This window comes from Pogoniulus pusillus, chromosome 10 (assembly GCF_015220805.1).
Source record: "Pogoniulus pusillus isolate bPogPus1 chromosome 10, bPogPus1.pri, whole genome shotgun sequence".
NCBI lineage: Eukaryota > Metazoa > Chordata > Aves > Piciformes > Lybiidae > Pogoniulus > Pogoniulus pusillus.
The window spans coordinates 22,001,777-22,014,182 of NC_087273.1; the positions used below are offsets into that span (position 1 = coordinate 22,001,777).

Genomic DNA, 12,406 nt, shown 5'->3' on the forward strand with positions numbered 1-12,406 from the left:
TTGTGTGCTTCTTGCAGCCGTTCTTTTCGCAGCGGCCACTGATCTATCCAGATCGGTGTATTAGAAAGCCACTGAAGTTTGATTATGGGCGGCTGCCGTCCAGTGGCCGCTGCTGAAAAATTACCTGTGGAGTAGTTATCACAACTCCCATCTGTGTCATGACATCTCTGCCAATCAGCGCATTTACGCCTCGTGGGAGAGGCACGATGGTTGCAAAGACATGGCCTGTCCTCCCATCTATGATTATACTGATTCGCTGTGAACTTCTCAGAGTCTGAGAAACTCCACCAATGCCTTCAACACCATCCTTGGCTGGGCTTGCTGGCCAGTGTGAGGGCCATGCAGGTGTGGAAAAGATGGTCATATCAGCACCTGTATCCAGGAGAACGTCCATAGTTATTGTGTCCTGACCATTAGTAATGATAGCCAATGTAAATGGTCGTCAAGTCAGGGACAGGGTTAGCATGGCTAAGCCACCCGTAGATCCAAAACCTTGTTCTCCTCTTTGTGGCAAAGCACGGCCCTGGGCCATGTCCTGTAGCAGGTTAGTCAGTGGTACCAGTTGAGCAATGCGACTGCCTTCTGGCACCACGATAGGTGGGCTGTTAGTGTATGCGACAATTTGTATGATTCCAGTGTAGTCCTCATCAATCACCCCAGGAATGACCATCAGTCCCTTCGGCCCTGCAGAGGACCTTCCCAGGAGTAATGCACCGGTGGGTTTGCCATTTATCACTAATGGGCCTTTCATGGAGGTAGCGATGCGGACTGGGCGGTTGTCAATCAAAGTGACGCTCATTGCTGTTGTAAGATCGAACCCGAGGCTGCCGGAGGTTGCTGGGCAGATGGCATCGGTGGGGCAGCGATTTGTGTCATCGCGCGGCTGCCTGTCGTGCTGCGCCAGTAGTTTCCCGAACGCCTAGGCTGCAGTTGCATGAGTGTTAACCTGGCAATTGTCACACCAGACTGCAGCCTGTGGGCAACGGTCACGTGAGTGTCCAGTTAGGCCGCAGCGGAAGCAGGGGCTCTGTGGGTTGTTGGTCCAACGGCCACGACTTCCTGCATTAACGGATTGCAGTGCTGCCATCACGAGCTGCGTGTGTTTATCCAGAACTTGATCCATTTGGTTTGCAACAAATGCCTGCTGCTGGTTTGTAGGCATTCGAGCAACTCGCTCCAACATATCATCCACTGAGGCCTCCCTAGGCAGAATGGACAATAGCTGCTTGGTTTTATTGTTAGCATTCTCAAAAGCTAGAGTTCGAAAAAAGGCCTGTCTGGTTGCAGCATCTAACTCAGTGGCTGCTTCAACTGCAGCTGCCAGTCTATCGATGAAGTGGCTGTAGTCCTCACTTAAGCCTTGCTTAACAGTGGTATAGCTAGGTGTTCTTGGTTCTGTAGGTACCATATTAAAAGCTGCTCAGGCAGTTGTCATGGATGCATGGTGCCATTCAAAGGGATGACGTATCTGGGCGTCCAGTGAGCTGAAGGCCCCCTTTCCCAGTAGTATGTCTGCTTGAACATTAAGTAAGGGGTCACCTAGTTGTCGTGGCTGCTCCACCACTTTCCTGCACTCATCACGCCATGCCCTTTCCCACAACAAAAACTGGGATGGTGTTAAGATCAGTCTCGCAACAGTCTCAAAATCTGCTGGGCATAGCACATGGGCAGAAAAGATGTAATTCAGCAACTGCTTAGTTGGTTGTGAGTGCAAACCGTGGGAAGATACTGCTGTTTTTAATTGCATAAGAAGCTTCCAATCAAGAGCCGTGTGAGTGGCTCCTGGCTGTCCATCTGCGGTCTGTGCTGCCACGACTGGGAATGCCGCTGCACTCTCCAGAGCAGCAGCTGCCTCCCAGTCTCCTTGTAGCAGGGCGTCACGAATAACGGCACACCACCGATGCTCTGGACGGGCGGGTGTAAGCTGAAGAGTCTTTCCCGTGATCTGTGTGGTTTGTGGTGCCGCCGAGGGCTGGGCATCACCAGGAGGTATTATTTTAAGTTTCTGCAGGCCGTCGGCAATGTTGTCAACAGCGTTGTCAGCATCGGACTGTGAGGAGTCACTAGCATCCGAGTTAATCACGGGCGGCAGTTCCCGGGCTTGAGAGGAAGGACCGGCTTCCGCTGCGGAAGCCCACCTCGGGACTGCTGCAGGCGGGGGGGCAGATGGGAATGTAGCACAAGGAGTTTGCGCCAGAAATGGCGAGACGGTAGCAGAAGACGGGAATGGGGAAAATGGACCACAGTAGGGCGGCGGCGCTGGCAGCGGGGGGGCAGGTGGCTGCTCCAGAATGGCAGGGATGGTGGGGATGTTTTGGGGAATTGGTGCCGCTGGTAGCAGGGGCGCTGGTGGTTGCATCAGAACGGCAGGGACGTCGGGAACGTCTTGGGGAAGCGGCGCCGGTTGTTGAGGCAGCGTAGGGTATAACAGAGGGTTTTGAGTCGGTGGCGCCAGCTGTTGGGGTGCCACAGGCTGCATCGGGACGTGTTGAGTTGGCAGCACCGGCTGTTGGGGCGCTACAGGCTGCACCGGGATGTCTGGGGTCGGCAGCGCTGGCTGTTGGGGTGCTGCAGGCTGTGCTGGAATGTTTGGGGTCAGCGGCACCGGCTGTTAGGGTGCTGCTGGCTGCATCGGAATGTCCTGAGTTGGCGGCGCCAGCTGCTGGGGCACTGCGGACAGCATCGGAACAGTAGACGCACTGGGGAGGGTCATCAAAGGCACCACCGTACCCGGGGAAATTTTCAGGTCGGAAAAGAGGGAGCTAGCCGGCGTAACCAGTGCCTCTATTGGTCTCTCCCCCTGAGTGTCCAAGCCTTCAGCAAGCCGTGCCGCCACCGTAGCTGCAAGGGTCTGTTCCATTCTATATTTCTTTAAGCAATTGGTGACATCGCGCCATTGCTTTTGCACGCTTTTGGCCATTTTGTCACCATCAATAGCCTGGTCAAAAATAGCATCGCCACAGCGGCGCCATTCGGATTCATCGAAAAGAGAGTCCGAGGTTTGAAAGTGTCCTCTTACTAATACATATGCCACTAAGGATGTCAATTTTTTCTTCGGCATGGAAACTCCTCACTTTTCCAAAAAGTTCAAGAGGAGAGAAATCGCTACTTGTTTATCCAAAAGTGCTTGTGTAGTCAGTTCGCAAGTCCCCCAGAGGGAGTCGCCGATACTTTGAAAAAGCCGCGGAAGAAGGGGGGGGCGGCTGGGAGGCTCCATGTCAGCAGCAGGATTCCATAAGCGCGCGGGGGGGGGGTGTGGGGTGGGTGGTTCTGCTTTCCGGCGGCAGCTGCTCCGGGGAGGACCTGACTATGCACGATTACCACCCCCAGGACATGCCCATCTGTATGGCTGCATGCGTCGTCACGACAGCCACCATTATTTAAAGCACCCCCATATCTATGAGCGGTTCCAATCTTCAATAAGTGCCTATCTCTACAGCGCGCCCGTAGCCGCAGACACTGTCCCCCGTGGTTAGTAATGGGTCAAGCGAAGGGAGGAGAGAAAAGAAAAACAAGAAAAAAAAAGGAAAAAAGCGCGTTTCCCAGGCAGGGGGTATAGTAGCGTCCGATCTCTTACGTTTCTGCCAGCTCCTTCTATATGGAAGCGAAGCGATGCCTCAGCCCCTCGCTGAGGCTGCAACGACCCGGGGGCCGAGCGCAAGGCTCCATTTTTCACGGCCTGCAGGCCCGAGGTCGCGGCCTAGCAGGCCAGGGGTTGCGGCCTAGGAGGCCCGGAGTTGCGGCCTAGGTCCGGATCTTCGCGGCCTAGTAGGCCCGGGGTTGCGGCCTAGGCCGCCTGCGGCCGCGGGTGGTCCAGAGCACGGGATTTTCGTACCTGGTTGCGTAGCTATCCAGAGGTTCAATCGGTGTGTTCGGGTGCCAACTGTTGGAGGACGGAGACTGGTGCGGCGAGAGATCGGGGCACTGAGAGTCGACTCTGTGGCTACTGTGCAGCAGTGCATTTTATTAGGGCGATGCAACGACTTTTATAGCCCCCAAAAGGGGTGTAGACAACTAACTTAACTTGAGATTGGTACAAGTGGAAGGTACAGATTGGCTCCAAGTTAAGTGTAAGGCAGAGATAGGTTAGCTTACAGTAAACACCTTGAGGCTCCCACCCAGGGGGGCTGGCCAGGGTCAGCCCCCCTGGGCTGTGCCCGCCCCAGTGGCCGGCAGATTCCACCCCCAGGCAGCTGTGCGTGGGCTGCTCATGGTTCTCAGCCTAGGCCCCTGGGAGCCTGCAAGGCTCCAAGGACACTTCTCATCACAGGGTCTGATGTTTACATTCCATGCCTCGTTGCAGGAGAAAGCTTCCCACAACTAAGTATGTCCTAAATCATGGCAAAGTCTGACAACTTAAGAATTTCAAGGTATATAAATCTCACAATAAAAGGAGAGAAGGATGAATGGAACAATTACTCTAAAGAGACTTTCAAATTATGTATTCCCTCTGCTCTCATATGAAGAATTACACAAGCAGCTAAAACAGTTCACAGCTTTGTGAAATTTCAGAATTTTAATGAAGAAAAATATATAAAAAATTAAACTTTGTAATTTAAACAAGTCTGTTACTTTCACAATCTGCAGGGCACACTAAACTTTAAGGCTTCATATACCTACCTACAAAAATTATGCTCTCCTTAATATTTACTTTGGCTGAAGAGAAACCATTCACGAAGACAAATATACAGATTTTATGAAAATACAAGTTTAGCTTCACAGTAAATAAAAGCAAATTTAAGTTACTACAGGCAAAAAATCTAGTATCATGGTCAGAAATAAGCACTGAATTTCAGGCTGAATTTCAGCAATCCTCTGCCTCTGAGTTGGAGATCTTCCTCATACTGGAAATCACACCACCTTTCCAAATGCTCCTCTCCTCTAAAAAAAATTCACAGCATTCCACCTAAAGGCAAAAAATGGTTTAGGCTTGGTTACATAATGCTTGCTGATTCAAGAACATGGAAGTGAAAACAGTGAATGCTGAAGTTGCACTAGGAAGCTGAATAGAGGGACTTTTATTCTATCTTGTGCTCTGTCTAAACAACCCAACATCATTTTGAGATCCAAACTCACGAGAAAATTAGCTATGGATCCCACAGCACAGGACCAAGGCTGACCACAGTCATTTCAACTATACAATGCCATAATCCTCGTATCCAGTCTGGACTCAGAAACACCAGTGCAGAACAAAGAGGAGGAAATGGATTCATTAGTTTAAGATCATGTGATGAGAGGAAGACAGTGTTTAAGTTAATTTGCCCACAGTAAGGGAAAAACAATACAAAATATAAACTTGAATCTTGTCAAACTACAGGTAATCAATATTCTATGTTTATGCAGAAATGAATAGAATGGAATGGATCACATCAATTGGAAGAGACTTATTAGAATAGTCCAACTGTCTGACCACCTATGAAGGGCATTGCCCAAAAGCCTCCGGGACATCAACCACCCCTCTAGGAAGTCTGTTCCAGTGTTTGGCCACCATCTCAGTAAACAAATGCTTCTTAATGTCCAGTCTAAATCTTCCCTGATGCAACTTTGAACTATTTCCATGTGTCCTGTCATTGGATACCAGAGAGATGAATTCAGCACCTCCTACCATTTCCCCAGCTCAGGAACCTGTTGAAAGTGATGAGCTTGCTCCTTTAATTCTGTCAGGTAAACTGAAGTTCAAATGCTGGACCTACCTCCACTTAATCCTCTTTAATCCCAGTATAAATTCTCTGCATTGCCAAATAAATGTTTCCTATGGAATTACCTGCCATAAACCAGTAGTCACTGTTTGGGATTTATGTCTTGAAAACCCAGAGCAATCAGTTCCATGAGTTTGGGGCTCTCTTCCAACCTGGCTGATTCTGTGATTCTATGATTCGACAGGGCTGGGTGCTAGGTTGGACTGGATGAGCTTGGAGCTCTCTTCCAACCTGGTTGATTCTGTGATTCTGTGATTCTGTGGAATGTCACTTTAAAAAGTTCTCTTAAAATACTTGAAGCATATAAATATAATATATATAATCTCAGAATACTCTCCTGTTGATGATTCACTTTAACTGAAGAGAAAAAAAATAATACCTCAACAATTCCTAAATGGTAGTCAACAATATTTTCTCAAAAAAGTCACACAGCAAGGGAAAGATGTATTTGTGTCATGGCAAAACAGGTAAGTTATAGCTACTGAGGCAGTCTATGTAAGGACCACAGACTGCCAAATGAAGACTGACAAGTGGAGTACCATAGGTAGACACAAACACATCACACACCTGAGCTTTGCAAACTCCACTGCCTTTCTAATTGCTTCCTAAATGAATGAAAAATCTTTGTCTTGATCTCTACAGCCCTCAAAGATGACCTGGAAAGGAAAAAAAAAAAAAGTCTGATCTCCTTTTGGTTGGTTTGCTTTGCTAATTGAAAATGCATGAAGAACAGACTTGAATAGTTAAATGTATAAATAAGCACAAGGGAAAACAGTCTGTAAGACAAAGTCCTTTCTTGCTGAAGTTTCCTTTGCTTTCTGAAAAACATTGCTTAAATGCTTTCTCAAGCCTTACTTAGAGTTACAGGAAAGAGAACTATGATAAATGCTCAGGTTCAGAAAAGAAAATGTGCTAAACAAAAGATGGCACCTTTAAAATCAGAAGTCAATTATCTCTTAAAATGTCTTGCTGCCTGATTTCCTAGGCATCTGAATACTACCAAGCCATCTGCCATTATCCACAAGACCTTCTAAAATAGGGAGGATAAAAATGTATATAATACATAAGAGGAAGGAATCACCAAACCAAATCAATGAAAATCCTACCCATTAAACCACAGGTTGGGGACTCTCTACATGTATAAAGTACCTATCCCTGGAGGGGGATCTTGTGTAGTGACTACCATCATAAGCAAACATCATCAACTCAGAGAAACTAACTGGACTTATTATCAACCAAATTTGAGTAGGATAATGAGAAGTAAGGACAAATCTTAAGACACCTTTCCCCTCCCCTTCTTCCCAGATTCAACTTCATTTTCAGTTTCTCTACCTCCTCCCTTTCAGCAATGCAGGTGAACTGGGAATGGGAGTGGCAGTCAGTTCATCACACATTGTCTGCCACTTCTTCCTCCTCAGCTGGAGAACTCCTCACACACTTTCCCTGCTCCACTGTAGGGCCTTGTAGCAGTTCACGAGTTGATGCTCTATTTCAGTTCTAAACTATAAACAAGGAAGAGGAACTTTCTGGACATTCTTTTGAATAGAGTGAATGAGCAGGACATTGGTTGCAAAAGGAAAATAATGAATAAGTCTGTATCATTCATTGATTTGCTAATCGGTATAAAACCCCAATATATAAACAATTTCTCAGTCTTTGTTCCCTTTGCCTTCTGCCTTCCACCTCCTCCACTGCTCCTCTGTGCATGGGTGAATACTAACTTGACTGAAATGATGACACATGAGATCCTGCTTGTTTTCTCTCTGAGGAGGAGAGAAGGTGGTGGTTTGGCCCCTTCTGGGCTTTCTTTGTCTGGGGGGAAGGACTGGATTTCTGTCTTATTTCTAAATTGTAGATAATTGTATATAATTGTAAATACGTGTAAATAAATTTTGTATATATGCTTGTAAATTTAGCTTGCTGTAAAATACAACTTTATACTACTTCCAGGCCATCTGAGCTGATCTGGTTATTTTGATTTTGTTTTGGGGGGAGGAGGAGAATTTCTCAATCCACCAAAGGCCCCTCCCACAGGAGGGAACTTTTCTGATGTGGGTCCTCTTTTCACAGGCTTCAGTTCTTCATGAATTCTTCCAGCATGTCTTCTTTACATGGACTGCAGTCCTTCAGGAACAGACTGTTTCTAGCACCAGGGACAATGGTATACAGTCACTTCACCATTGTTGAAGGCATTAGGATCAATCTGGTCAAAGTGTGAAGTCATATCGGTCTTCTAAGTTGTCTCTGCTCTGAACAAGGTACTGGACCAGTTGACCTCTGACAGCCAAGTGACATTATTCTGTGTCTTACCAGTTACATAGGAATCAAAACAGCAGTTCCATGCCAAGTGCTCTCCTGTTCTGTGAAGAAAGGCAGATATGTTCCACAAGCTGGAAGAGTGGGACAATGCAACTGTTGTCCAGTAGCAGAAGGTCATATGCAGCTGCGATAAGAAAACTCTGGGGTGGGAGCTTGGGAAGGACAAGACCATAGATGCTAACCTGAGAGCTCTGAGGGTACTGATAAGCCTTAATGAGGTCACTCTTCGGTCTCCTCTTCTCCAAGCTAAATTCCAGAAATAAAAAATTAAAGCTACCTTGAATTTTGGAGCCTGTGCCTAAACACTCAAAAAATAATCTGAAAGGAGTTGTAAGAAACAGACAACAAACCTGACTAAATCTGCATAAGTAAACTATGGGAACCATTTCATCTTATGCTTCAACCATGCACAAAGACAAGAGATAACAGCAAAACTTGTTAGCTCTCCTTGTTATTTTGGAGCCTAGACTTCTACACTGGAAAAGCATCACTGACAGTATCACAAATACTCCTGTACAGTTGCTTCTCATGTCTGTGTCAGAGAAATGGACTACAGCCCCCCTGGAAATGGCAACTGTTACTGGAAGACTAAAAACTGGAGATGCTCCAGAAATTCTTCATGCTTTGAGACTCTTTTACCAAGTGTGCACAGACTACAATACTGCCTTGGACAGCCACAGTTGGAAGCAGTCATTCATCAGAGGTTCTACATCACTGTCTAGTCAGCAACACCGCCTTTGTCCAGTTACTGAGCAGGCATTTCTGTCACCACTACTATTAGTAACTGAAGGACCAAGCAGTACGGGATACTGTTACCTGTACAGATCTTGGGTCTCTCCAGCTGTGACTGGTATTTGTTGCTTTGGGCTACAATCCACAGACAGGCAACAAGCACAGTCCCAGAGAGCTCATCAGCCAAAAGAACAAAAGAGACTCAGAGAGGGGAAATAAAGTCACAGATTAGTTTCACAGTTTATTCATGGGGAAACAGGATGTTTCTACCAGAAGCAGAAAGTGAAACCTTCTGTATTATCAAAACATTTACCAGTCTCCTTTCCTCCTAACATACAACGCATTAAACAATAAACCTTGTCTTCACTTTATTCTGCCTGACAAACACTTTGTTAGACTATTATGCAGTACATAAGGAAAAAGACTCCTAGATACCACATTATGAGCCCGACTGGTTTGAGTTGCTTATTTTCCCACATCCCTCACACCTTTAAGAAGTCATAGCAGTAACATCAAAAGCCTGGTTTCCCCCCCCCCTCGCCTGCCCTGCAGCCGTGAAGGGGGAGAGGACTGCCCCGTGAAGGGGGAGGGGGGCAACTGCCCCGTGAGTTCCCGCGCTGGAGTCAGGCTGGGATTGGCCGTGCGCTTTCGCGCCTAAGGTGTGGTAACTCTGCCCTTTGTCTAGCGAAGGTTATAAATATTGGGGGGTCTTCCCGCCTTTGGGGTTCCCGCTTTGGATTTTGACCGCCTGGACGTATGTGTCTGCCTGAGCTCACACACTCCCCTCATCTGGACTGCAGAGAGACCAAGGATTTGCTTTCCTGTCGACACCTTTGTGTGCCTAACGACCCTTAACGACCCTTAACGACTCCTGCAGCCGCGGGAAAGGAAGAGAAGGACAGACCGCACGAGCCAGCCTGAGTGAGTTATTTGGCTTAGCTTCGTTTAGTAAGAAACTGCTATTAATTAATAGCTAAGTCCTTTTCCAACTTCTGACTTATAATATAGTCAGATTATTGATGGTATCCTTGTAGATTAAATTCTCATGCAACTGAACCTGTTTATTAAACTAAATTAATCTTTGTATATATAGTTGTGAGGGCGGGTTTTTGGGAAAATAAAAATATCTGTTTTTGATAAATTCTCGACTCGGCCACGTATCCCTGCCCTCTGCAACACTTACCATTCAAAAGAGTCCTTAGGTTTTGCAAATAAGCATCCTCTGCTTCCTCTGCCAGGTCTTCTATTTCTAATATGCCCTTTTTCTTTCTAGAATTTATGTTTCACTCTCCCTTTCTGCTTATGGAATTCCTTGCTACAGAACCACTCCTAGCTATCAAGGTTGTAATTAGGCAATTTGAACATCAGCAACAATATAATCTGATTTTTTTTTAATAAGCAGGCTCTGCAATGTTATCTCTGTTATGATTTAATCCATCACAAAAAGCCACACCATTTATGTAACATAAATTTTACCAGGAACACACACACTAAACTTCCTAAAAACCCTTAAATCCATTATAGGCATACTTCATTTAAACACCAGATTCCAGTGATAAATAAATGCCTTTAAATTAACTGTGATATCAGGATAATATCTGAATAGATGATACTAGTTTTCTCTAAAATCACAGGCTCCCTTTTTCATTGCCAAGTTGTCACAACTGGACAGGTTTCCTGTTTGGTTTAAAATATCTAGTAAAAAACAGATGATAATGCAGGTGGTAAAACTTAATCACAGTGACCCAAAGTAACTAGAGAATAAGGCTGAGAATTCGGAGATGATAAAGTTAGAATCTACACTTCATAAGATAGAGCTGTATTTCCCCATTATTTAATTCTAACAACACATGTATCTTCCGTTGCTTTATGGAAAAGAACATTTACATATTGGACAGACAGACAGCATGTAAAGTAAGTCATACAGCTGAACCACAGAGATGCAGTCTTTTAATCCTATTTTACTAATATGTCTACCTACCTGCATTAGTAAATATATTCCTTCTACAAATTTTGTACATTTTTTTAACATACAGATGCTGGAGGTCATTGGATTGGGGAGGGAATGAAAAAATGTCTCTATTGCAAATAAAACCAAATCCACAAAGCATCATAACCTGTGCATGGAATAGCAAAGATAGATTAAAAGAAACCCTTGTTTACAGGAGATTTAACTTATTTTTAATTCCATGAGTCTACTAAACATAAAGCACAGTTTTCCTTACCTAGAATTATTGCTTTTTTGCTAATGTGCAATCAAGGCACAGGCATATCACATAAGCCAACATGGCTTGTTCAGAGAATTTGTCTTTATAATACAAGAATTAATCGCAATTGTTTCAGAAGTACATTCCCTAATGCCTACATCTCTCCATGAAACTACACCAGTAATGTATTTACTGTAGACAACACAAACTATTGCAGAACATAAAAATCAAGTGAAGTTATACTCACTGTAATCTGGGAAGCATCCGTGAATTGTAGGCCAAAGTAATCAGTTTCCACAAGGTCCAAATGATATACAATCTGGTCAAACAACTCCTGTCCCTTTGCATTTTTCTGTAACAGAAAAGAAAGTGCAGGGTTTTGTTGTGAGTAGGTATGAGTTGGTTTGCTTGAGTGGGTTCCTTCTGAAGTTTGAATGAGAGAGAGCTGATGCACAATGGAAATACACAAGAAAGATAATAGTGGCATGTTGTTCCTGTGTGCAGCTATTCCAATAGCATCAGATTTCAGTCCCAAAGAAAATTTTCCAAGTTTGCTACAACAAAGTGTAGAGAAAGGAAAGGATTATATTGTGCAAGTGTCCTAAATCAGAGACCAAATCAACATTTCAAGCCCCAGGAAGCCGCATCCTCCAAGAAAAGTTCACTTCACACCCTGCCTGAAATCTGCTGGCTGTTAAAACATATCAACAGCAATCATGCAGTTCCATACTACCATGCAAGCTGTAAAATTAATTTTTGAGAGCCTGAATACTTGAAGACCACTGTGAGGAAAATTAATAGAATTTCCTAAGAATATTTCAACAATGTTGCTAATTGCAATCACATTTACAGCCCTTAAATGCAGCCTTTAAATTACAGCCTTAAAATAATTTAAAACCAAAACAAAACTACCAAGAAGCTACAATTCTTACTTGGTATGCCATCTGCAAAACACACGGGCATAGGAAAAAAGAAAGAACTACCCCCTATCACGGACTACAGGTACTAGCAGAAATGTTAGCTCATTTTAAAGCTCGGTTGCATTAACCTACTCGGTCTGAGGTTAGGACAAGAATTTAGATAACCAGTACTTCAACTTCAAACACTAGAAGTGCAGTTTGGAGGCCATAGGTAGGAAGAAGAGGGTATAACAAACCAAATTTTTATACAAATCTTGTTATATTACTATGGTAAGGAAGTTTTCAAGTTTCTAAGCAAGAAAACCTCTGGGCTAAAAATACTTGAGATCATCATAAATCTCAGAAGAGACTAAAGCTACCAGGAAAGTACAGATCTAGAACCACTTTTGTGCCTACCCTCATACACTTTTGAGGATTTTTTTGTTTGGGTTTTTTGGTTGGTTGGTTGGCTTGCTTGGTGGGGGGGGGAGGGGAGGTGTTTGGGTTTTTTTAAAGCTCTAATATACTATGCATTGCCACTTCTCCTCAA

General features: G+C 44.8%; 1 protein-coding gene across 1 annotated transcript in view; it reads right to left on the bottom strand.

The window, feature by feature from the left end:
- Positions 1 to 12,406, bottom strand: part of EPB41L4B (erythrocyte membrane protein band 4.1 like 4B) — a 230,574-nt gene that overhangs the window by 138,836 nt on the left and 79,332 nt on the right. The window contains 1 exon segment of the mRNA XM_064150024.1: positions 11,205 to 11,309. Coding sequence (XP_064006094.1) covers positions 11,205 to 11,309 — 105 coding nt within the window.